The sequence below is a fragment of the Larus michahellis genome, chromosome 3 (assembly GCF_964199755.1).
Source record: "Larus michahellis chromosome 3, bLarMic1.1, whole genome shotgun sequence".
NCBI lineage: Eukaryota > Metazoa > Chordata > Aves > Charadriiformes > Laridae > Larus > Larus michahellis.
Genome location: NC_133898.1, coordinates 12,827,618 through 12,855,107, shown reverse-complemented (window position 1 = coordinate 12,855,107; position 27,490 = coordinate 12,827,618). Strand labels below are relative to the sequence as shown.

General features: G+C 39.7%; 1 protein-coding gene across 3 annotated transcripts in view; it reads left to right on the top strand.

The window, feature by feature from the left end:
• ACYP2 (acylphosphatase 2) overlaps nucleotides 1-17,410 on the top strand; it is a 55,458-nt gene extending 38,048 nt beyond the window's left edge. For all 3 annotated transcript variants that reach the window (XM_074578627.1, XM_074578628.1, XM_074578629.1), the window contains exon 4: nucleotides 16,608-17,410. In XM_074578627.1, coding sequence (XP_074434728.1) covers nucleotides 16,608-16,722 — 115 coding nt within the window. In that variant the 3' untranslated portion in view covers nucleotides 16,723-17,410. The remainder of the gene's footprint in view (nucleotides 1-16,607) is intronic.
• The last annotated feature ends 10,080 nt before the right edge of the window (nucleotides 17,411-27,490 follow it).

Here is a 27,490-nt window from a genome sequence, read left to right as displayed (position 1 = left end):
GTTAGACATATGTTTTACTTTAATCAAAGTTCTCTGGCTAAATTCCCTGCACTGCACTGATGACTGAGTCATCAACTGTGTACTGGATTGTTTGTGGCATTATATATGTTTAATTCTTAGAATCAGAGAGTATTCACTGTCCAATGACTTGCTAGCAGAAGTTCTTGGTGACTAGATTTCGACATCTGTTGACTTCTGAGTACCAGGATCTTCAGTCTCCTGGAGTTGTTTGGTATTCTTAATAATTTAGTGTGTGGTATGTGGCCATCTAGCATTCGGATTTAACATCCAAGAGGAAATGTGCTGTGGTGATTAAGATAACATTGGTATTCAAGAGTTAGAGGTACGTTTTGTCTGACCCTGATCTTTAAAAATGTAGGTCTTCTGAGTTGGAAACCTACATATATTTGAGAATATATTCTATCTAGAAGTGTCACAGTAAAGGTCTTGCCCCTTATATGTTCTTTTCTACACTATGTATAATGCAGGCTCTGCAAGGGACTTGCAAAGGACTTGTAGCTTCTGGTCATACCTTCTGTTTTCACCAGCCTTATCAGTGAATAAGACAGGAAAAAAAGAAGGGTGATCAACTAAGAGCACTAAACACTGCTCTGAAAGGTGGAGGTTTCTCTACTTATGCCATAGGCTTCTACCATGATGCCAGTCAATTAGTTTAGACAAGGTTTGTCATATGTGATCTCTCTTTTTCTCCTACTGGTACCCCATTTGAGACTCTGGAATGTGACTTGCAGAAGTGATGTGCACTGAGCTCGTTCCTGTTCCCTTAGATCTGTTTGGTGGTGACATTTGTCATATAATCATAAGTATTCTTTAAAATCAGGCCTTGCATGTCTCAGAATGGGCATTTGAATTCCTGAAGGCTTTTAATTTCTCTATCTGGAGCCCAATCTGTGGTCAAGCCACCCTTTTCATCTGATGTATACTATATCGTGAATTTCATTGCAGCTGTTGTAATGTAAAGTTCATATTTAACTGATTTGTATGGTATTTGGACTATTTTTTCTGGACAACAAGGAAACTGGAGCATACTCTTGTTTTTATAAAGTGCATGATGACGAGAACTGTTCTGATATTAATTTTGCAAAATTATTATTTTAGAACAGCTCCTCCTAATCATACACTGCTAATGTTTGTAAGCTTGCATAACGCTTCCTCCTGAATTATTAGTTTTGTTGTTTTGCTTCTAAGGTGTTGCAAAAAAGGAAAACATCTTTTATTCTCTATGCAATTGTGGCCAAATGGCAAAACAGACCTTCATGAGCAAATTCAAAGAGCATGAATGTTTGCCTTTTGAGAGGTTTTATTCTAGGAAACGTGCCAGTCTTCAATGCCAGCATTTCAACTCTGCCTTTGGAAATCTTTGTCACTGGAAGCACCAAGTAACTCAAAGTTTATTTTGAAATGAGTTCTTTGAAACGAGCATTTTAAATGCTTTAGTTATTTCATCACTTTAAGAAAGTAGTAACTTTGGTCTGGAGTCCTGAATCCCTTCTTAATGTGCACGTTAGCACAGTTGAGCCAGGAATGGTACAGTTAACAAGGAACAGGCCAGAATCTGCACGCAGATGATCCCCACACCATGACCTCAGGAAACACTGAGTTAGGAAGGACACAGTGCAGCTGAGCATCTGTGACTATACTAGTGAATTATCCCAATTCTGTGAATTCTGTTGGAAAGCCCTTTCAGTGGGGTGCATGCAAGCTTTGTAACGGAAAACAAAATTTGTTTCAAAGTGACGAGTCATGACCAGCCTGGTAGCATTCATTACTCATCCTATTGTACATTAATGAGGCACTGGCAATTAGCTACAAAGTTTTGTCAAGAATAATATTAATGAAATATTTGTACATAACAAACTTCATTAAAATTAGCTGCTGTTGAAGTTACTGGGTTTCTAGGACTTTTTGTACTTCTCAATTCACATTACAAAACCTACTTGTTCCCTGCAGCAACCTACAGTGTGAAAGTGATCAGAAACTGTTTTGTCTGCTTGAACTGTCCAGGCAGAATAAAATTTCAAAAAAGGGGGAAGGGAAAGAAAGAAAATGGCCTGTATTACAGAAAACAAATGAGATGTTTGGTACTTCTTGAGAGCCCCTGGAGCTTGAGGGAAAGATGAAAAAATGTGAAGATTTAGGAGTTTAGGAACATATTTATTGTACTTTGCCAGTAATTCTCTTCTTACCAAGCATTTCACAAAATATCAAAACCTGTTATGTGTTAAGAAATTACAAACTACCTGTGTGAGAGACAGTAGTTAGGTGTGAAGGTGGCATTGACAGAGCAATGGTCTTGAAAATCTAATAGCTGATATGCTTAATTATATACATAAAAATGCAGTATTTTTTATGATTTATTTAACTCACTGCTTATTTTAAAAAAATCTTAGTTTTTCTTTATTAAAGCATACATTCTTAGCTCATTGCTCATAGTCCTTCTGAGAAGGTGTTTTTAAACAATTGTATGGAAACCAAACAAGTTTGGACTAGGAAATATTAGAGAAACTCAGATTTAGCTAGTTGATACTCATGTCAAAAGGAATATGCAGTTATCTTAAAAAAAGGTTCAATATGTTTTCTAAAATGGAAGTTCTTTGCAATGGAGAATATTGCCCAGGTCACTGCAGATTTAATGAGTTGGAGAAGTGTTCCCTAGGTCTGTTAGTGTGTTAACCCAAAACATTTTTTTATTCTAGATTGCTTCCTGATGCTTATTTCTGCTCTGGCAGTTTACATCACATGAAGCATAAGTGACAAAAGTAAAATTTTGTGTAAGACAAGGTGCTCATTAATAGTCATTAACAATACCTATTTAGGAATACTTGAAAATAGTATGGACCATTTGTCTTCCAAAGATGGTTTCCTTGGTTTGGGCTTTTTAGATGTTTATTTCCTGTAAGCAGTCGTGGATTTCTGCTTAAATTTTGTAAAAACAGAGGTCAAGTCTATCTCACTGTCCTCATTAGAAGTTACTGTTGACTTTAGTAGAAATAAGATGCTGTCGTCCGTAGAATTCTACTTTTATTCTAGCTTTTGAAGTTTGAAGCTCTCAATACCAAAAAAAAAAAATGTACTGCTAAAGGGCAGATTCTAGTGAGTCAGCAGGAAGATGTCCAAAACGAATGGGAAGTTTAGGAGGCAAGATCAACCCCATTATCCTCATAATAAATTAAAAAAAAAAAAAAATCACTAAATCTGCTGGTTTGCTTTCTGTAGGTGGTAACTTTAAGTAGCATGTACCATAGTTGTCTTGAGAGGCAACCATAGTTGCCTGAGAACATAGGTTAGGGTTTCCTGTCTGGGTTTATTTTGTATGAAAACATTTTTTTTCCTAGGAAAAGAAATCTCTATTTCTTCCTTTATTTTATCACTGCTGCAAACGAACAGGAAAATTTTTTTTAGAGAAAAGGTCTAAATAACAAATATAATAAAAATGCAGCATCGTACAGCACAGGAACCACTAAATAGCAAAGAACACATATCAGATCCTATTTCAATAAATATTAAAAGCCTTGTTTAAAATAACTTTCTTTTTACAGAAAGAAACATTGAACCAAAATATGTGTTCATGCTCTGATAGCTTCCATAAATAGCTTGTAGCTTTGATGTTAAGTGTGTTTATTTCTACTAAGTGAGTATATTCATAATGGCAGTTTATAGACCACAGGAATGGACTTTGCCATAGGCGTCCTTGCAGCACTGGTGCAGCTCACATGAATAGGTCTCTTTTTTTCTATTGAGCTTTTTGTAATATTAATAGAAAGTTTAAAGCCTAACAATTAGAGATGTTACAAAGCTGATTTGAATAATGTAGACATGTAGGAAATCAAGTATATATATATATATAAAGTATATATATATTATTTTATATATATATATCAGCTGATATATCCAAGATTATCTCCTATCAGAGTAGTTTGTGATCATGACTTGAAAGGCTTCTTTAGATGATGTATTTAATACTTACCTGCAAAGATAGCTTGTGTCATCTTACAGACCTCAGACCAAAGTGCCCACAACTGAAATGATAAATTTATGGAACTTACAAAGCCAGTAGCGAAAACCAGTCCATATTAGATCTTTCAAGAATGGTATTTTTAATGTATATGAAGTCATAAGAAAAATATAAAGAAGTAATATGTTAAATAACAAAAATAATTTTCTTACTGTAAATGAAAAGCAACTCTCCAGGATGTGACAGCGTGTAAGATGTAGTCACTTCTGTAAGGTCTGTCTGCCCTTCCATAAGGTACAGCATGCCAGAGGCTTGGCACCTCTCACTTTTGTACCTCTGCCTTAGGCTGTTTGCTGTGTCTGGAGATTGACCTCAAGGCAGATGAGACAAGCTAGGCTTTGGGAAGTATATGAATCTTATTAAATACAAGATCTTTTTCCTGTTATTTATGGAAACAATAAATAATACATATCAACAACTCCTTGTTCTTGGTAACTAATCAATTGCAATGGGGATTTTATTTCCAAAATATATACATCTTGTATACCATGGGTACAGTGTTACCTTCCTTGTAAACATACCATGCTGGGTTCACCTCAAGAGCATGTTCTGGTGTGCTGGAAACCACAAATAGCTCTTGTCAAATAAAGAATGTAGTAGCTGTTAACATATCCTTATGTTAATCTTTTGCTTCTTCTTTATTGTAGCTGTATTTCATAGAATCATAGAATAGAATCATAGAATCGTTGAGGTTGGAAGGGACCTTTAAGATCATCAAGTCCAACCTTTAGCCTACCCTGACAAGAGCCACTTCTAAACCATGTCCCTAAGTGCCCCATCTACCGTTTTTTTAAACACCTCCAGGGATGGTGAATCCACCACCTCCCTGGGCAGCCTATTCCAATGTTTAATAACCCTTTCAGTGAAAAAATGTCTCCTAATATCTAATCTAAACCTCCCCTGACGTAACTTGAACCCGTTTCCCCTCGTCCTATCACTTGTCACCAGGGAGAAGAGGTCAGCCCCCATCTCTCTACAACCTCCTTTCAGGTAGTTGTAGAGGGTGATAAGGTCTCCCCTCAGCCTCCTCTTCTCCAGGCTAAACAACCCCAGCTCCCTCAGTCGTTCTTCATAAGGTTTGTCCTCCAGGCCCCTCACCAGCTTTGTAGCCCTTCTCTGGACACGCTCCAACACCTCAATGTCCCTCTTGTAGCGAGGGGCCCAAAACTGAACGCAGTACTCGAGGTGAGGCCTCACCAGGGCCGAGCACAGGGGGATGATCACTTCCCTAGTCTGGCTCACCACACTATTCCTGATACAGGCTAGGATGCTGTTGGCCTTCTTGGCCACCTGGGCACACTGCTGGCTCATATTCAGCCGGCTGTCAACCAACACTCCCAAGTCCTTTTCTGTCGAGCTGCTTTCAAGCCACTCTGCCCCAATCCTGTAGCGCTGCATGGGGTTGTTGTGTCCCAAGTGCAGGACCCGGCACTTGGCCTTGTTGAACCTCATACCATTGGTCTCAGCCCATCGGTCCAGCCTGTCCAGATCCCTCTGCAGAGCCAACCTACCCTCAAGCAGATCAACACGCCCGCCCAGCTTAGTGTCATCTGCGAACTTACTGAGGGTGCATTCGATCCCTTCATCCAGATCATTGATAAAGATATTAAAGAGAACCGGCCCCAGCACCGAGCCCTGGGGGACACCACTTGTGACTGGACACCAACTGGATTTAACTCCATTTACCACCACTCTCTGGGCACGGCCATCCAGCCAGTTTTTTACCCAGCGAAGAGTACACCTGTCCAGGCCATGAGCAGCCAGTTTCTCCAGGAGAATACTGTGGGAAACAGTGTCAAAAGCTTTGCAAAAATCCAAGTAGACAACATCCACAGCTTTTCCCTCATCCACTAAGTGGGTCACCTTATCATAGAAGGATATTAGGTTTGATAGGCATGACCTGCCCTTCACAAACCCATGCTGACTGGGCCTGATCACCCTGTTCTCCTGCATGTGCCGTGTAATGGCACTGAGGAGGATCTGTTCCATGACCTTCCCAGGCACCGAGGTCAGACTGACTGGCCTGTAGTTCCCCGGATCCTCCTTCCGGCCCTTCTTGTGGATGGGTGTCACATTTGCTAACCTCCAGTCAGCTGGGACCTCCCCGGTTGTCCAGGACTGCTCATAAATGATACCAAGTGGCCTGGCGAGCACCTCCGCCAGCTCTTTCAATACCCTTGGGTGGATCCCATCCGGCCCCATAGATTTGTGCACCTCCAGGTGCTGAAGCAGGTCCCTCACCATTTCCCTTTGGATTAGAGGGGCTTCATTCTGCTCCCCATCCCTGTCTTCTAGTTCAGGGGTCTGGGTGCTCAGGGAACAACTGGTCCTACTGCTGAAGACTGAGGCAAAGACTTCATTGAGTACCTCAGCCTTTTCCTCATCCTTGGTCACTATGTTGCCGGCCCTATCTACTAGAGGACAGAGATAATCCTTAGTCCTCTTCCTATTGCTAATATATTTATAGAAGCTTTTTTTGTTGTCCTTGACAACAGAAGCCAGGTTTAGCTCCAGCTGAGCTTTGGCCCTCCTGATTTTTTCCCTACATAGCTTAACTACCTCTTTGTAGTCGTCTTGAGTGGCCTGCCCTTCCTTCCAGAGGCCATAGATCCTCTTTTTTTCCCTAAGTTGCAACACTAGCTCCCTGTTTAGCCAGGCCGGCCTTTTTCCCTGACAGCTTGTCTTCTGGCACACAGGGACAGCCTGCTCCTGCGCCTTTAAGACTTCCTTCTTGAAAATCATCCAGGCTTCCTGGGCTCCTTTGCCCTGGAGGACTGCCTCCCAGGGGACTTTGTCAACCAGGCTCCTGAAAAGCCCAAAGTCCGCCCTCCGGAAGTCCAAGGTAGCAGTTCTGCTGACCCCTCTCCTTGCTTCTCGCAGAATTGAAAACTCTATCATTTCATGGTCACTGTTCCCAAGACAGCCTCCAACCTTCACATCCCCCACAAGACCTTCCCTATTTACAAACAACAGATCCAGCAGGGCACCTTCCCTAGTTGGCTCTCTCACTAGCTGTGTCAGGAAGTTATCCCCAGCACATTCCAGGAACCTTCTAGACTGTTCCCTCCCTGCTGTATTGTATTCCCAGCAGATGTCCGGCAAATTGAAGTCCCCCACGAGGACAAGAGCTTGTGGTCTTGAGACTTCTCCCAGCCGTTTATAGAATATTTCATCTGCCTCCTCATCCTGATTGGGTGGTCTATAACAGACTCCTACTACGATATCTGCCTTGTTAGCCCTGCCCCTGATTCTTACCCATAAACAGTCAGTCTCATTATCACCATCATTAAGTTCAAAGCATTCATAACACTCCTTAACATACAGGGCCACACCCCCGCCTCTCCTTGCTTGCCTATCCTTCCTGAAGAGCCTATAGGCATCCATGGCAGCACTATAGCTATGTGAGTCATCCCACCACGTTTCTGTGATGGCGACTACATCATAATTATCCTGCTGCACAATGGCTTCCAGCTCCTCCTGTTTGTTACCCATGCTACGTGCATTAGTGTATAAGCACTTCAGCTGGGCTACAGGTCCTTTCTCCTTTTTACTGGCGGGAGCCGAAATTCTGCCACCCCCAGACTTATTCCTAAGGAGCCTGGTTATGCCCCCTATCTTTTCCAAGTCTAGTGCCAGCATGCCACCTTCAGGCTTTTTGCTAGCAAGCATGGATCTATCCCCATCCCCCTTCAAATCTAGTTTAAAGCCCTGTCAATGAGCCCCGCCAACTCTTGCCCTAAAACCCTTTTCCCCCTTTGAGACAGGCTTTTGCCGTCTGTTGCCAGCAGGCCTGGCGTCCTGAAAAGCAGCCCATAATCAAAGAACCCCAAGTCCTGCCGATGACACCAGTCTCTGAGCCAGGCATTGAACAGCTGGCATTTCCTATTAATCTTCTCATCTATCCTTGCAACTGTTGGGATAGAAGCAAACACTATTTGTGCTCCTGATCCCCTAACCATCCGTCCCAGGGCCCTGAAGTCTTTCTTCATTGCCCTTAGGCTTCTTCCTGAAATTTCATCATTGCCTAACTGAAAAATCAATAAAGGGTAGTAGTCAGCAGGCTTAACTAGGGTAGGGAGTTTCTTCCGGACATCCTTAACTTTGGCCCCAGGGAGACAGCAGACCTCCCTACAGATTGGGTCTGGTCTACATAGGGGACCTTCTACTCCCTTCAGAATCGAGTCCCCTACTACAAGGACCCGTCTTTCTTTCCTAACCGAAGATGTTGTTATACGAGGCTTAATCCGTCTCGGCCTCAGTGACAACTCCAAGTTCAGCAAGCTGTTGTCCTCCTCATCCTCCGGTTCCCTTTGCAGAACATCATATCCGTTCTGCAAGGGCACGGCGGATGGTGTGGGGGTCACCTGGGTGGCACGCCTGCCACGCCGGACAGGGACTTGTTGCCACTGGCCCCTGTCCTCTGAATCTCCACATTCAGCTGTGCTGCTAGAGGGTGGGGAGTGCTCTGTATGTGGAGCTCTGTCTGCCTGAGGTGCTTCTTTCAGGGAAGGCAGGATGCGACTCCAGTTATCTATCTCCTGTTCACAATCCCTTATACTTCTCATTTGTAATGCAAAAAAAATAGAGCATTATGACAGTACATCTTAACAAAGCCCAAATTTTCTCATTGTCTAAAATTTAAGCAGACTATTAGCTAGTATAATGTACTTGGTGTTTTTCTGAACAGTTGTGCTAATACAACATTATTTTAAAAAAATTCTGATCTTTTAATTCATATACTAAAATGACTACTGTTTTGTATCACAGTTGCTTTAAAAAGTGCTCCTTGAGATTGCGTGTTAAAAAGATGGGTGTAACTGCTTCCTTTGACAGTGTGCAATTTAAATTACCAGATTAAATCACATAGTGTAAAGTCAGTGGAAAAGATGGAGCTGAGCTAGCTGGATACTTAGTAAGAAATTTCAAAACACTTTCACAAGCTACAGATAAAAAGATGCTTATACAAGGTACTTTATAGAAATGGTCACTCTTGCATGTTTCAAAGTGAGCCTGCCTGAAGTATTTAAACAGTGGTATTCTAGGGAAAGGTGAATTTGTGCACAGTTACTGCAGCACTGGAAATATTAGTGTCACTCAGACTCGGTCAGTGCTCTATAACATAATGCTTTAAAAGTGGTGATGCTTCCCTTTTAAGATTGTTTTCTTTTTTTTAATTGGAAAGGGACAGTTTGCAACTTCTTGGTGAGTCTTCTCAATTTTCAGTCTTTTAGCTATGCTAAGTACTTGTAAAGTAAGGGAGACTTTTGAGGAAAATAGCAAGAATCCCGGTGGTGTTTGAAGGAATTCACTATGCTTTGGTCTGGCATTATTTTTAGTTCTTGCATAATAAATTAATTTGTATTTTAGTATGTAAATCTGTCTTCTGAGAATTACGTAGGGGATACAGGAAGCATGGTACTGTGGGTATTGGTCCTCATATGACTTTTATGTCTGTCTTCCTTGCTGAACCTCATTACCAGAGAACAGAAGAGTGTTGTCTTTCAAATTCTTTACTGCATTTGTCATCTGCAGTTTTCTATCTTATGCTTTCCTGGACTGTGGATGGGTGTTGGTTTGATAGGAATTCTCCAACTGGATGGCTGTAACTGGGCTCCTTTTACTGTAGAGTCTATTTTGTTTTTACCAGGCTGTATAAAGAAATGGATTTTAAGTAATACTGAATTGGTCAAAGTGTGATGATTCATTATGGTCTTCCAATAGGGTTGCTTTGAAATGGCCAAGGTAAGGGTTTAATTAATATTTTTAGATATAAAATTGATGATCAGAAGCAGCAGTACTCTACTCTTCAACTCTATAATACAACTGTTCAACTCTATAATACAGTCATTTGTTTTAAATACGGTTTATGTGGGTGATGGGTGGTAATGGGTTTCTAAGCATTAGAACTAGCTTTTCTTTTCCAGAAGCCTCAATTGGTACACTAACAGCCACAGTTCCTCCTCATTTAAGCTTCCTGTGGCCTTAGATTTAACAGATGTGGAATGAGAAATAACTTTCAGTCGCATTCTGTGCAATGGAGTGGTGTTGGTCAAAATTCCTAGTCTGCCTTGTGAGGCAAATCGTACCCTGTAGAGGCAGGCATGTTACAAGGGAAAAATATGACAGGCTTTTTGCTGCTTCTGGCTTTCTGGTATGTTTACTGCTTAGGGAAGGTAGGACACAAGCTTAACAGGAAATTCTCTTTTGTCTTGTACTTTCTGTAAGTCATTGTGGACGTAAAAGCTGTTTTGAGTTACTGAAATGGATGTATTTAGTTTTACTTTTCATTTACTTCTTTATTTTTCTTTGGAATAAATTTCTGCAACATTGCTTAATTTTTTCCAATAAGATCTATGAAAGAAGCCAAATGTCACTTGTTTAACGAGGTTTGAACAAAGAGGTATTCTGGTAACTGTTTAATAAAAATACACTTCTTATGATTCCATGTTTAAGTAAATTATTAAATTCCACTTGAAGTTTACCAAAACTATTAATAGGAAAATCCACAACAGATCTTTGAAAAAAACCTCCAGACTTGGTTTCATTCATTCTGTGGTAATTTGTCCTCTATAAATTAAGACGTGAACACATTTAACATAGATAAAATTTGAATAACAAAGTAAATTTGAGGTACGTAGTCAGATTCTGTGCTAATGCAAGCTAGTAATGATCATTTTTATATTTAAAATAATCTTGCCAATAATATACACAATGTGATGAACATTAATATACAAGTCATTTTTCTTAGGTTTATAAATAGAAATTTGACACCAAAATACGTATTTGAAGCTTATTGTGTCACACAGTATCTTCAATATGTCAGATTCTGCTAACGTGCCCTTGCTGCTGATGTTACTTTCACACAGTACACTGAAGAAAAGCTCATCGTGTGTTCTCTGGAGAAACGCTGGCCTTGAGTGCAGCAGGGTTTGGCAGAAAAGGAAGAAATGCAAACAAATTAACAACATTCATCTGACAGCTGTGTCTAAGAATGCAAAGTCACACACTAGTTTTGATTAAATATTTCTTTCTCCCCTTTCTAAAATAGTTCCAGGACTTCTGCTAAATATCTGACGGGCCAAGAAATTCCTGTTGTTGGCATGCCCAGAGCAGCTGGGGAACAGGCAGCAGCAGTGCAGTCTTCCCCACACCTACAGGCTCCAGCTCTGTTCTGGGGCACCGTGTCTGTGCCTGAGCTGGTTGCTTTCTTTCTAGCCTACTCACTTCTTGGCCTGTATCGTTAGACTACTGCTGACTTTTTTGTTTGTTTGTTTTAATCCCCTGAAGTAACCTGTCACTTGGTTTTGATTTGGTGGACTGTGGTAGGGTCATTCTAATAAATGTGCTAAAATTCTGCTCCCTTGTCCTTTGCCTCATTCTCCTTCTACTGCTTCCCCCTTCCTTTTGCAGGTATGCAAATGGCATGAACATGCAACTAAGTGCGGACATCTAATCCTGGCTTAGTGTGGACTGCTGCCAGCAGTGGTTTTGTTGGTGTATCGGGCAGTAGGCACAACAGTCTAAAAACCATCCGGTACCCTTTGCCTGAGGAGGTGCAGCAGGTTCCATGGCAGCACAGAGGCCCCCTTGAACAGAGATATAGAGGCAGCTGCATTTTGGGTCAGAAGACTTCAGGTTTCTACCCCAAGCTAGAGCCTAGTTTTGAGAGCTAAAAAAATTACTAGGAGCAGAGGATGCAGGCCAGTGGGAGAAATTTGACTGCACATATTGCTTGAGTCCTCTTGACCTTAATCTGCACCAAAATATCAGTAATTCTGGCCAGGATCCCTCATGTAATTTTTTGAGAACCTGTTTTCTTCTTACTGAAGCCTTGATTGCTTTTGCTAAAGTTAAAATGGTTAATGTGGTGGGGGTTTTGGGGCGGCCACACTGATTCAAGTCATGTCAGAATCCAATATTTTCAAACATACTTTGTTACTAAGGTTTTTATCCTTCCTGCTACTCTTCCCACAACAACACCGAACACCATAAATTTTGTTTCCAGATTCCTATTTTACTGTTAGGCGCTGGCATCAGTAGCAGAGGTGTAGGGGCAATGGAATGGCTTTATAGTAAGCTGTGAGATGCTTTTACTATACAGGCTACTAGAGGCCTTACCTAGATGTGAACTTCAGGTTTGTAAAAATAAAAGTTTTAAGTAAAATGTTCCTAGCCCTTAGGATTGTAGAGCAAAGCTTGAAAACTGTGGCTAAAGTTCTTCCCAAAAGCTGAGAAGCCAGATGACAATGATAAAGAATTCCACATTTCTTCTGCAAACATTTAAATACCAGGATTTATGAAAACTTGACAGTACTGTTTCAGAATACAACAACATCTTGGAGGTATCTTATAAATATTTGTAATCCTAGTCTATACACTGTCACAGATGTAAATACAATCTTCAAAAAGCAACATTCTCTCCAATATTTTATCCCAAACAAAGGGAAATAGTATAAATAAGCCAGTGCCTTTTATTTTCTCTCCCTCTAAATAAAAGCACACACTTCTCTTGGTCCACTGTTAGTGACACTGTGGTTAAGGTGGAGTGAAACAAATGTATTCCTAAACTGTGCCTACCTCACCAAGTATTAATGCTGTAGGTCGTTTTCAGGTCCATTTCTAGCACTATAGACTGTAAATTGCTCCAGTCTCAGGATAAAATTGTTGTGCTTTTTGCATACAATTAATGAAGTATTGTAGCAGCATCCTACGTATGTATATTGGTGGTTCAATACAGAGTCTAGCACAGGAAAAATGCATTGTTCATTTATGTGCTTGTTTGGCATTCCTGTAAAGGTGCAGAAAGGCCTGTTTCTTCCTGCATCAGGGTTACTTTTTCCTTATTGAAGTAGATTTTAGTCAGAATAGTGCCAAGCAAACCATTTTTTTTTAGATAAATCTGTTTTATAGCATAGATTTCCAGCTGAAAAAAAGAGATCTTCTTTGGGGAAATCATAAAGTTACTCTACTGCCTGTAGTATTCAAAGTGTGGTGTATTTTAGGGCTGTGCTAGTACTACCTTGTATTACAGAGGCAAGGCTCCTCAAATAACGCTTCCAGACAACTCTCCATATTTGACATGGATAGGCTTCGTTCTGACAAGTTAACAGGTAGGCACGCATATCTTGGCTTGTAAGAGATGCCTGATTGGAATACTGTACATGGCCAGGCTATTTCTGTGAGGATCTAAATTGGGATGGTGCAAATCCGGCTCTTTAGATATCGTTTTCCAATAATATGTTGAATGGAAAGAGCCTGGTTGCCTAGGTAACAAGCCAGAGTCACTTAGCAAGGTTCATTTTAGTTAATGAAATGAAAAAAGGAGAAGAATGATGTTTAGGTTTGTTTTGGGGTATTTTTGCAAACAGCGCTGTCTGGATGAACCAACCATTGGGTCTTCTCAACCCTGTGGCAGGAGGGGGTTGCCATGAACACTGCACACCCTGAGGAGAGACTCTAGGGTGCTGGCCTGCCTGACTTTTCCCCCAAACAGGGAGGTTGTGTAGCTCATAAATCTGTGATTAAAGCATATCTTGAGTTCATCTAGTCCCCACTGCCATTTGGTTTTGAACAGTGGGATTGGAGCATGGCCAAAAGGGGTTGCGTGGACTTGTAATAGTTGTGTAATAAAACATGATGGGAAGTGGCTATTTAGAGATTAGCTCTTGTTCCAGACTCATTGAAGCAGTGTCTCTTCAGAAGTAGGCCCTTTAAAATAGTTATTGAAGAGTAAGCTATATACTGTCCTGTCACATGCTAAAGGAATGTCCTCATTTGATTCAGACCTACGCCAAGTGACAAGCGAGGTGGAGACTGTCTGTCTTACTCCTGAAGAGAAGACGGTAGCAGCAGTGAATTTTAAAATGGATGCTATAAATGGCAAGCTAAAACTCCAACTGCTAGTAATTGTAGCTAATCTGTTGCATGCATTGGGTGATCTGAAATTCATGGCATATGTGAAAGAGAATTAAGAAGGCTGAGGGAAGCAAGAGGAGGATACAAAACCTGTTCCTAACTTGAGTCTATTGATCGGGATACTTGAGCAAAGTGAGGGATTATCGATCCTATTGTAAAGTATTAACATCTCTGTGAGGAACTGAGCCCTTATAGTCAGGCAAATCCCAGGTAGGGAGCAGTTCTGTAACACTTCCTTCCCTCCTTCCTAATAGGGAATGAAATACATGCATACTATAAAGAGTTTCTATGGAGCTGGATTGTTTTAATTGGATTTTAATAATTTATACTCTGTCTTCATTCAGGTGAGAGTATATGGAGCTGACGAAGAATAAAGTTTGCTCTGTGCAAAGTTTGGAGAGTTACTTTCTTCATGCAGTGGAATTTAGTAATTGGAAGCAGCCATGGATGAGTTTTGGTCTTATGTACAGTTGCGAAGGTTGGGCAAGGAATATATTTCTTGTGGTTTTGTCCAGGACAAGCTCATGTCGAAAATTAAAAGAAAAAAAGGAAAAAGTCTGTTCACTTGTGAATATCACATTAGTCTTCTAAAAATAGTGCAGATAGATTATTTTTTTTTAACTAATTCATTATTACAAATACGTGTTCTTTTTTCTCTCAAGGACATCCAACTATACTAGAGACTTTTCTGCTAAATAAACAAGGGGCTTTTCAAATTTGTCATAATGTGGAGTAAAATGGAGTGGTCTGTTACTAAGCTTTTTTTCCTTCTGTTGAAATGCCTGGTCTGCCTTTAGGGCTCCAGTGTAGAGTGGAAGGTTGGGTTCTCCTGTTTGCTCATGCACTCCTATTCCTGTGTTATACTCCTTACTGGAAAGGCTTCGTCTAAAACAGATGAGAAGGGAAGTTTTTCATAACATAAAGCAAAGGTGTGAAGATGTGTAAACATCTGACAGAAATACTTATTCATTTTATTTGCTGTATACTAAATTAAGGCTTATCACACTTTGAACATAAGTTATCCATATCTTGTTTGTATTTTCTGGGAAGTCTTTCCATATAGAGTCTCTGTCGTAGTGGTCAAATAGGAAGGAGCTCATGGAGCTCTTTGGCACTGAAAGTCTATAATCCACTGAGCGTGCTCCTAGGATTATATTTCAAAATACATGAGTAGTAGGACATACCTGCGTTCTTAATAAAGTATTAAGTATATGTATTTCTTAATGATCAAGAGACTGTCTGCAGAGTTTGAAGAACAAGATTAGTTTTGTAGGTCCTGAATACGGTTTTGGAACTTTCTGTGCTAGTGATGAGACGAATCTTATGAAGGACTATCACAGTTTGGAGAATATGACCTGTCTTTTATAACGAGCTAAGACACTTGAGATGTTTTGTGGTGTTACATTGAGTCAGAAGTTGTCTAAAAAATCTTGTCACGTAACAAGATACATTTCTATTCCTCAGGTGTTTTTTATTTATTGGCTCAAGATGAGCAATGTCTATGCACAATTTTCATTATAAAGACAGAAAAATTAAGTCTCACTGTAAGAACATTGCATTTTATAATGCTCGGTGTGATTTTTGCAAAGGATTAATTAACAACTGTTAATATGACATAACTTTTCTGGTCTTCAAATTGGAATTTAAATGAATAATTATATTTTTTTTAATACTCATCACAGGTACATATCTATACCATTAGAGTTATAAGGAGTACTTTTGTGGAAATATTTCTCCTTAAATATGGTACACTAAAATATTTTTTCTTACATTAGTATAACAGAAGATACTGAGAGAGTATTTTTTGTAAATAAACCTGTCTGTAAGCACTGTCATCTGCTGCACTTCAACTGTTTGTGCACCTCCTTTTATCACACAACAGTTTATCACTACTGTGAATTAGCAAATTGCTGCAGGATAGGCATATAGTGGGTATGCCTGTAGGAGCACTGTCAGGTTCCAGCCTCGATTACCTTGTGGTAATTTGCGTTCAATACTATTTTCTAGCATGCTGTGGAAGAAGGTAAGCACCAGCATAATTAAAGATTGGATCGTAATGCAAATACATGCAAAATTGCCACTTAACAATGCTTGTATAAAATTCAGTATTTATTACAACTTGGTATTGCTTTGACATAACTTTAATTTTTGTTTGTTTTATGTCTTTTTGCTGGTTTTGAACTTACTCATTTTCATTTCAGTTTCCATTTCTTTTAGTTGTCAGAAAAAGGTAAACTGGCTGTTTAGAATTCTTTTTTCATAATATTTTTCAATTATGAATGGGTTTTAAATCCTTGTTGAAAGTATAGTATTGAATCTGCAAAGGTAATATATATCTATTTTAATAGTATTATAAGCATTTAAAAGCGATCATTACAGTAGATCTCCTTTAGCCTTTTGTCAGATGTATTTTTATGTGATATTGTGTAATATTCTTTGAAATACTGATACCTTTTAAATAGTGTTTTTTTTCCTTTTAAAGCAGAAAGGGAGGGGAAACAGAAAAGAACTAAACATATTTGGGATAGTTTCCTCATTGAAAGGCTTCTTATGGCTCTTATTAAAAAAAAAAAAGGGGGGGGGGAAGGCATGACAGGAGAGTAAACCCCACATGTGCAGTTCTTTATATGCTAACCCTCTCTTACTTTTCTTGCAGGAAATCCTGGCTGAGTAGAGTTGGAAGCCCAAGCTCTCGCATAGATCGAACAAGTTTTTCCAATGAAAAGGAGATTTCCAAGCTTGACTTCTCAGGATTTAGCACTAGATACTAATAGAAGAAAACATCACTAAGCATAAAACTCTCTGCTGCATGATATTTTCTGTGCCTCCGTAAAATGTCATAAAAGCTTTCTATACCAGAGTTAAATAGAAATGGTCCCTGTTCATGTGAAATAAGAATTCTTAGTTGTCATATTAGACATTTTACACGATTAATGTCAATAGCTAGTATTGAAAATGCCAATATCTAATGTATTGCATTTTGACAGCTAGATAAATGGTTAAAAGTGTCAGTGATTATTTGTGCACAATGAGATTTATTATATATAAACATATGAAACCTAATCTTTACACTGTGATTCTTCATCTATTTAGATGCAAAATAATAAACTTACGTTCTACTGTTTGTATTTTCACCAAAAATACTTAACTGCAGAACTGGAACGCAGAGATGTGTTCTAACAGCTCTGCATTATAAATCATGCTATTTGTGATAATTGGTTAAGATATAGTGGTGGTTTAAAATAAACGTATGTTGCCTCAAACTAAAGTTACCTAACCAACTCTGGTTTAAAATTATCTATAAAAATGCAGATAAATCTTGATGATGAAATGTGTGGCGTCTCATCCCTTTTTCCTTGTCTACCTACAGCTTACATCCATACTGACTAAAAGGATGTTTTGATTTTTTTGCTTTTTTGATGTTCCTACTAAAATTTAAGATTTCAGTTGTTTTCCTTATGGATGTGCATTTGCTTCTTAATTGAGAATGTATGTTGGAACCTGAGTCAGCATGATGCACCCACATACGTCACATCAAGTACATGAGAGGTCCTGGGAAACTTGAGTTATGTACTTGCAGTAAATATTGGATAAGTCTTTGCAGTATTGGATCTAATTCTCATAGTGCTCTTTTCACAGGCACCAAGGAGTCTGTCAGGGCTGGAACAGACCTATATCCTCAGTTCTAAAGTACTCCTGTGTCAGGATTAGTACTTACTGGAAGACTTTGGTTAGATCTCCGATATATCCAAGCAGGCATCTGGGTGAACTGGCAGTACTCTCTTACTTAATCAAGATTGTTGCCATCATACTGTGATGGAGGCTCACTTGTGCTGTAAGTCCCCATGAGAAGTGTGTAGTACATAAAGTGCGGTAATACTGCAGTAATGTGGTCACATGGCCTTGGGTTGGCTCCAAGCATGGGATACAGCCTGGGCTGTGTCTTCTAAGATACCCTTCATGAGAATACTTAAGCTGGTATTGCCACTGGCTGGTCTGTACCTCATCTGTGGGTAGATAGCATCATCAATTTAGGCAATATCCTCAAATTTGTGGTATTTTGTTGTGGTTTTTTTTTTAATTTTAGGAAAGGATGTTTCATAATTTAAGCATTGTGTTTTTCATCTATGCAGAGCAAGGTGTACATAGAATGGTATTTCTACTGACTGCTTGATTTATCTTCACTGGGCCTTTCTGTATTAAGCAGTAAAATCTCCTTTCTAGAATTTGCAGGAGTTATTTATAAATTGATGGAGTTCAAACCGCACTCTACTTCTGTGATTATACACAAGCATCCTTTGTTGAAGTTGTCGTCAATAATTCTTGCTCAACTCAAATGGTAAATGGCAAAGTTCAAGTGTAGTGGTAGCTTAATAGCTGTTACATCCTCTCGGAAAATTGTATCCTGCTGAACACAAGTGGTTTACATTGAAGCTACCTGGCAGAAGATACCCCCTCGGTCAAAGGCGTATTCATCCAAGTTCCTTTGCTTGTATTTTGAGCAACAATAATAGAGGAAGGCGGAAAACAAATGGAACATAAGACACACAGGAAGATGAGCCAAAGATGAAAATGTTGTTTGGATGTATTGGCATGGGTGGAGTTGGATGCTCACAAGGACTCAGTAATTTTACCCAGACTCCACTAAAACTTAAGGAGGGGAAGCAGTCTGGGCCGCATCAAAAGAAGTATGGCCAGCAGGTCCATGGAGGTGATTCTGCTCCTCTACTTGGCTCTCTTGAGACCCCACCTGGGGTACTGTGTCCACCTTTCGAGTCCCCAACATAAGAAGGATATGGACCTGTTGGAACTGGTCCAGAGGAAGGCCATGAAGATGATCAGAGGGCTGGAGCACCTCTCCTGTGAAGACAGGCTGAGAGAGCTGGGGTTGTTCAGTCTGGAGAAGAGAAGGCTCCAGGGAGACCTTATAGCAGCCTTCCAGTACCTAAAGGGGGCCTACAGGAAAGATGGGGAGGGACTCTTTATCAGGGAGTGGAGTGATAGGATGCGGGGTAACGGTTTTAACGGAAAGAGGGGAGATTTAGATTAGATATTAGGAAGAAATTTTCTGCTGTGAGGGTGGTGAGACACTGGAACAGGTTGCCCAGAGAAGCTGTGGCTGCCCCATCCCTGGAAGTGTTCAAGGCCGGGCTGGATGGGGCTTTGAGCAGCCTGGTCTAGTGGGAGGTGTCCCTGCCCAGGGCAGGGGGGTTGGAACTGGATGATCTTTAAGGTCCCTTCCAACCCAAACCATTGTATGATTTAAAATGCTCACTTTTTAGGGGAGAAAGTGTGCAGGTAGAGAACTCTGAGAAAGTTGAAAGATGAAGAAATCCATATATAAACTGTTTTTCACATATTGAAAACCAAAAAAAATATTTGAAGTCTTGATATGAGCACTACAGCAAGCATTTTAGAATACTTTACCTAACCAAGCAGTATTTCTGATGTGGTATTAAGCAAATATGTTTCCTATAATCTGTGGCCTGTATGCTGTAGGCTAGATCTCTTGTTGAGTCTGTGTCACAAGGGTTTTTTCTATATCTGTCCGATAACACTCAGCCTTTGCTTTTGTGCTGGTTTTGAACCTATCTGAAAAGCTTGATTCTGGAATACATCTATAACCTTCCTCTTTGTTTAGGAGTCATCAATACTGATGTCTTCTATTTTCAACATCTGCTTCCTTCACATCAGTGATATAACAAGAGGCAAAAAAATACATGCAAGTTGTCTAGTGAGTTTAGTTGTGAGTGTTTTTGACATTCAAAACTGGAATACATATACTTTATGTTGTACCATAATGTATTTAAGTTTTCTAACAGTGTTAAATAAATTGCATATAGTATGCTTTTCATTCATAGAGAAGTTAAGATTTTGCTGAGCAAGTGAGTGTTACAGGTCTCTTGGTGTTTCCCAGAAACCCTGGGTAGGGTTTTAAGAAGAAAAGGGAATAAATCATAGAATCATAGAATGTGTTGGGTTGGAAGGGACCTTTAAAGGTCATCTAGTCCAACCCCCCTGCAGTGAGCAGGGACATCTTTAACTAAACATCCTATTCCATACCTTCAAAGTTTTGGGAGGTCTTATAGCCAGTTGTACTTCTGGCGTATACCCATGTAGAGATTTCTGAAGTGAATGGCATTCCAAGAGGCAAAGGAGTCTTTTCCCTTACACTTCCTCATTCTAGCTGAAGGTGGAGGCCCAAGATGGTGAGAAGCGTAATAATATATAACATAGAAAAAAAATGTATGTCGCTGTGAATTTAGGGGTTACTGAGGCCAAAGTCCATCAGGCTGAGAAATTAATGACTTATGGAGTGCTGTTGGCATCCTGATGCATGGCCATGGGGAAATGCCTTTACAGACATTTTAGGCTCTCTTTATGTTGCATTGAAATAAAATTTTAATGCATCATATCTGTTCTTAACTGTTGGTGCATAGTCATGTTTTATTCATGTGAATGCCTGCAGTACAGTTAGGATCCTGTGTTGGTCGAGGCATATAGCTGGTTTGAGAAGTAGCTTGTTTTATGCACAGGGAAATGTTTGATTTGCATGAAGTGGCACCTGCCTTACTTGTGGGTCAATGCAAGCTTGTAGGACTCTTGCCCAGGTGATCATCAGCAAAACGCAAATAATCCTGTGTCGTCTTGGGGATATGCTATACACAAAATGGAGGCTTGTACTGACTGCAAGAAAGAGAATAGACTGAAGTTTGTAAGCAGCTTACGTGAGATGGTGTTGTCAAAAACATGTTGAAATGAAGTAGTCGAGAAGACAGTGTGTCATTGTTGCTCTCCTGAAAAGGCTGTTATAAGTGAACGGATACCAGTTTGTTTTTTATAACTTGTGTGACTTTTTCCAAGACAGCTATTGGAAGACTGTTCAAAGTAACTTCTGTTCTCTGTCTGAAAGATCCTTCAGATAGAGGCAGGATGTAGTCCTGCAGTCCAAGCAGGTCAAGGCTTAATGGTGAGCCTGTGGCATGGCAGGAGGTAGTGGTAACTTCTGTCTGCTAGCTTCCTGGGGAGGCGAGTCAGGCTGGCCTATGTGCTGGTGAGTTCAGGGGTTCTGAAGCTGAATGAAGAGCTTTTCAGAGGGACTGGATTCGTCTGGGCAAGAGACCTTCACGTCTGGGGAGGTTTGAGCCCTGTGTAGAATGTGGTTGCTTGGAAATATTTTTCTATGCTGCAAGTCACATGTTGCTGTGCTGCTGCAACTAATGAAGTATTGTCTTGCACTGCATGCTTTAATCTTCTCATTTTATTTAATCCTCAGATTCTGTTAAAGTATCATGAATCCAAAATCATCCCATTTGTGGAAATACAGTGTGTACAGAACATCAAAGCAGTATCTCTAGGTTTAATGAGAACATCATGGATTTTTGAGGATCCAAAGAATTCCGATGGTAAGATAGAAAAAAAGAGGCAAGAGCAGTTGGCTAAATAGACATCAAAACTAAGTTGACACCTTTTTGCTTTTCTGCTACATACTAATATCACTCAGTTATAACTGTAGATATCCTTTATTTTTATTTTGAAGTATTTTTTTAAAATGCAGTGCAGCAAGAACAAATGATGTGTAGGCCAGCTCCATTCTGGCTATAGGGAGAAACCATTTTCACTTATCTAAAAAGGGTTGAGACTTCTGAAAGTCTGTTCCCACTATTTCCAAGTTATTTGTGAATTCTGGGCAATGCTGAGTTTCTTGAAGGCAAACTTTGTGCCTGACTTGTATTCTACCGTAATTGAAGAAAGTTCACATCATTAAACCTTAAGACCAGACACGTCGGTTAAAATTGGAGCTTAACTCCTAAATGGTCAGGCAATTTGAAAAATATATGGGCTTGTTTATATTTGATTAAAGAATAAAAAAATTAAATCTTCCCTAAACAGCGAACAGAATGAGAGCATTCTGCCTCATTGCCTCATCTAATCTTTTGTTATGCTATTGACTCTCAATACTTACACTGTTGTAATGCAGAATAGGAATGTTCTGCTGTACCTACTCATTCTTGAGCCTTCATACAGAGAAAAGCAGGATGGTATTTCCTGCCGTACTTTCTCTTACGTGACACCAATCTGTCACTTTTTATTTTCTTGATATCCTCTGGAGCTGCCTTTCTTGGCTTGCTTTCTTCTTAGAAAACGGTATGCGTGTTTGCTGCTGGAATCCTCTTACTAGACAGAATGAACTGGATTAGTCAAGAGAGCTTACTGATTAATGCATAGCTGCGTACTACTACCCACTGGAAATACTCTACTTTGAAGGGAACGCTCTAATGAAAGATGAGGGGGAAAATTGGTGTGTGCTTTACTTTTTTTTTATACGATGGCAATACTGTAAATTGGAATTTCTGCAGTATTGTTCATTCTTCAAGGCTCCTCACAGTATCTTGTGTAGTGGGTATTAGTATTAAAGAGTCAGAAGTTATTTCTGCATCAAAACTGAAACACATTGCACGGACGTAAAATAACTATGCTTGCCCCAGTTTATTTGATATTAATACTGACGTAATTGAATAAGAAATACTGAAATGGAAGATCAAAGAAGGAGCAACCTCACTTTTGGTTGAAAGAAACCTCATGTTTGGTTTTGGCTGCAGAAATGGATTGAAAGGTTTTACTAGTCAAAATTCAAGAATGGTATAAGTAATTATGAGGATACCAGTTTTCTTCCACAATTGGGTGATATTACTGTAATAGTTAATATACATAAGTGCAGATATAAATATATAAAAATCTTTCCCAGTGAATCAGTTCTTAACTCAGTTGTGAAATGTAATTGCCTTCATATCAGAAGGTAGCAGCATGAAGAATTACACTCTAAACCGCATTAGTGGAGGAGTATGAGAAGTTTGGCCCAGTATCATCAAGATCTGTTTGAAAAGGCATGTGGGTTCTTTTGTAGCTGTGCAAATGGCGTCTTGGTGTTAACTAAGGCCTGTGAATCCTCTGCTGTAGAAATAGGAAAGTCTTGTAGCACTTCTTCCTGCATTCGAGTTGTTCCTGAATGTGACTGTGGGACAATACCACACTCTCTGAAGATCTTTTTCACAGTACAAACTTACAGATGTGCACAGCCAGCTAGAGACACAAATTTGTTTGCAATACTAAAGGCTTTAAGACATCTTTTTGATTCACAGACATTTGATCAGTGTCAAGAAGTAAATTTTATCCATCATAACCATGCACTGTTGTCTATTCCAGAAAAAAAGAGACAGTGCCCTTTAGGCTCTTTGAGACCGGTTCTCTTCGGGACCTGACGTGCATAGTACAGTAAGACCAGGCCGAATTACAGGAATACCCAGAATCCCTAGGTTTCTCTGTTAGCTGAAAGGTAACCTGGCATTCGCTTGCATTTGGCAGGGAGATAACAGAATAAACAATGGAGAGACACAAGTTCTGTCCTCAGAGGCACTAACTTATGTTCCATTGGAATGCTGCCATGGACTTCAGTGAGAACAGTAATTGGTCATGCAACTGGAGGAACACTACCAAGCAAGGAAATGGATTATTAATGGGACAGTGTTTGAGAAGTGGTAGATAAGATAAAGACACTAAGTCACTTTCTTGGTACTGGCTTTGTTTTTTCCTATTTAAAGAAGTATCACTGCGGCTTCAGGAACATTATAAAAGCCTGAACTTTGTTGCATGAAGTTCACCACTTGAAAACACACCAGACGCTGTGCTATCCCAAGCAAACAAGCAACTACTAATTTGTAGTGATGAAGTTGTTCTGCAAAGAGTGGGAGCAGACATAAGTGGATACCTATAACCATGGGAGGCATTAATAGTAATAACAGTACAATTGCAGCTGAGGCATAGGGATGGTAAATGGAGCGGGAAGGGTGCAGAAGCTGGACTTCTAAAACAGCTCCACATGCAGAAGTTTACCTGAGGTTGTTTGGAGCTGCAGCCAGTGGCATCACTGGAAACTGGTTGGTGAGCAGCCTTAGCAGAAAAGAGCTACCTGGGGAAGAAGATCTCAGTAGAAGAGGTCCTTGAAGGAGTTTGTGGTCTTGAGAAGGCATTCAGGAGTAAAACTCGGGAGATGAGTTTGGAGCATGAAAAGAGATCAAAATAATATATCAACTGTTAAAAGAATCACCTTGTTTAGATGGCAGCATCTTGGTGCTCTGGACAGATCACAGCTGGAGACATTTGAGACTTACTGTGACTCTTGTACAACTGTTGCTGATGTTTTGTATTTTTTCCCTGTTTAAAAACAACTAGCTTCATAAAATTTCTATGACATACAGTACTGAACTGTACAACTAGTGTACTGCTGAGCAGCTTAGTTCAATTAGGGGGAGAAATCTTAGTGCTAGGTAGGAAAATACACATGAATTGTGATGTGTATCTCCCGATGAGGGGCTATAAGAGTAACATCTCTTATCAGAAATGACTGTGTCTGCAGTTAGGAAATAGGCAGACAAAAAATTTGCAGACCAAGTTAGAACTAATTAATGACCCACTATATAACTCAGAGAGAAAAAAAACTGTTCAGTTATCTAAGTTTGCTGACACTTTCAAAACAAAATGATGACTAAATAGTAATTTGTACTCCAAAGAATGAGTGATATACCAAGATGAATAGGATTTAGGCACTATTTATCACAGTTAAGCCATAGCCTGAATACCATAATGCTGATTACTTAAATTCATCATGCAGACGGTATAATCTCGCAGTCAGTAATGTGCCAGTGAGAAGGAAGAAACTATTTCTATCATTTTAAACTGAATTGTAGGCACAGAGTGATTGGCGAGATTGTGCTTTCTCTTAAGATATGATACTAACATTTGTAACAACAATTTTGTCTGAAGCAAATTCATTAAACCCCCTGAATTCTTACATTCTACTGCTTAAAGTAATCAGAAGAACTGAAATTCAGCACTGCTGATGAAGGACCCATTTTCTACCTTCGGTCTTTCAGTAACGTTATGACATTTAACCTAGTCTGAATAGTCTGAAGCTGACATTTCTCAAACTGAAAATGCATTTTTTCATTCCTCTAGACTCTAGCTCTTCAAGTTTGCTGGATCCAGATAAGCATGCAGTGTGTTGTGATAATCACCTTCCCAAAGCTTTCCTGCCTAGAACCACCAGATGAATAAGAATACTTAGTGCCTTTCAACTTCCAGTCACGGAACTACTTTATCAAAGGCACAGAAAGGTTAAAAGTTTTTTTGGTTTAGATAGTCATTTCAGCTGTAGAAAGGGATCTTTACAGCTCTTAAACTTCGGGATTGTGAAGCTCACGCAGCACCAAGGCGCGAGTTAGGAATAGAGCACAGTACCTTCATATGCGGGAACTTGAGCAAACCATTGTATTTTTGTACTTAATGGATATAGAGGTTTGTCACTCTGGACGTATAAGACGTGGGTGATGCTTGCATCATCTCTGTTTAGGAGCTGGCAGCGCATAGGTGCACTTTCAGGTTCTATGTATGTGACCAGTCTTTGTCCTGTGGAATAAATAATAGTTCATTTTTCTGCTAAGATTCTTGTGAGCAAAGTGTTACAGCTCTGCACACAATTACTTGTAGAAATTATCATGTGTGAAATAGCAACTTTGTTCTGACCTAGCCATAAAATTTACTCTTTGGGCAGTATGAAATGTTACACTCCTGAGCTGCCCTTCTCTTCAGTTGGAAGTTCTGTAATATTTTGGGAAGAAAACGAAAAGACAAGAAAAAGAAGGGACAGAAATAGTCACAACTTCTGAAGCTTTTGGCTTAGTCAAGGTAGCTTTAAAATGCACGCATATTCTGAATGAACTGCGACTTAATTGTTCTGAAAATACTGATGTGGTGGTTCTGCTTCTGAGAAACGCTTACAGGTTTTCAGCCAGGTGAGAAGGGCAGATCCTAATGAAAAAGGCCTGCAGTGCTTACTTTGCTTCTTACACTATCTAATACTGAAGTAAATTGGCAAAATGTTTTATGTACACGTGCAGGGTGGGTTGCAGTGACTGCTTTTAACCTTCCGGGCAGTTTGTGATACAGCTAAATGCTCTGAACTATTTTAGTGCCTGATGCAAAGACTTGTTAATCACTTTAGTGTCGCATCTTCAAATACAGTGTTGGGTTAAAAAGAACGGGAAGAATTCTGCTGTTGTACACCTGATGAACCTCTCTTATGTCAGCAGTGCAAAAATTCACCTTCTGTTTCTAGGTGATGTACTTTCCCTCCGCCCCCAGCCCCAACGTCACGCACATACCATCCTCTTTACCCTGCTAGCAAGAAATCAGTGAGAATGGGAAAACATAAAGCTCAGTAGCAAATCAGCTTCCTCCCTGGCAGCTCTTCTGGCCGGCAGCTGTTCACCTCTGGGTAGCAATCTTCACTCGCTGGTTGCTTTTTTCACTTTTTAGATCGTGTTCATGAAGCGCAGGGAAAGAAATCACATGGGAAAGCCGACGTATTTTTTTAACATCCTCTTTCCTCTTTTTTTTTTCTAAAAGCCAGGGCTAGGACGTATTTGCATTTTGTAAAATCTGTCAGTGGGGGAACGGAGACACTAAAAGCTGTCGTGGATATGACATGGCTGTGATAATGAACACAATTTGATGTGCTCAATACAAACTTGCCTTTAAGCAAATCACCATAGAAATCCAACTTGTGTTCAGTCCTAGGGGAAAGGCCCGGATACAGCGTTCTGTTTTGTAGCAAGCCTGTCGTGTAAGGTTTTCAAGCGGTCTAGAGGAGACAGTTTGCAGAATCAGGGCCATTTAGCTAAAAACGCGACAGAATTATCAATTCTGAAGAACCTTAACAATAACGTATTATTTTTTCTGCCATCACTGCGAAGTGAAAGAGGAAAAAATGGATTTTTCTCTCTGCTGCTTTAACTTCTGGAAACTAGGAGGCAGACTTAACCCTAAATGCTCATATTCACTGAAATAAAAAGATAAGATGTCAGTTGTACATTATTTAGTATCAAAAAATGGATGCACCTAATAAGAGAAGCAATGGAAAATACTCTCTGAATTTTAACAATATGCTTTAATTCAGACAGTAAACAAAATAACCACAAATCAAAGGTCTGCAGCTATGAGAAGTATACTTGAGAGAACGGCCTATTTAAAAGTAACCTGAAGTAACCACTAAACTAGTGCTATTGAAGCAAGTTTTCAGAAAGAAAGCGAAATCTCCCTGCTAACTATTAGTAAAATAGGTAAAATGATCTTTTAAAGCAATCCTCTTTACTGATGCTGCCACCCCACGTATCAGTGTATCTTTTGTCTTGATGAGTACATGCAACACTTGCTGCTCAATGGTCACGGACTATTTGACTACGCTCTGTATATCACAATTGTTATAGATAATGCTCGTCTCAATGAGAGGAATCTACCAATTCACGGTTTCATGCTTTCCCGCTGATTGATTTTTCCTCAAACATAATTTTTTTTTTTTATGTTTTGAACATCTGAGCTGTGATCCATCTGTCTGTGGCAGAGATGTTTATTCTTAGTCCAAGGTGGAATGTCAGACTTTTTTTCCTTAGTTACCATTTTCCTTCACCCGAGACCTATACA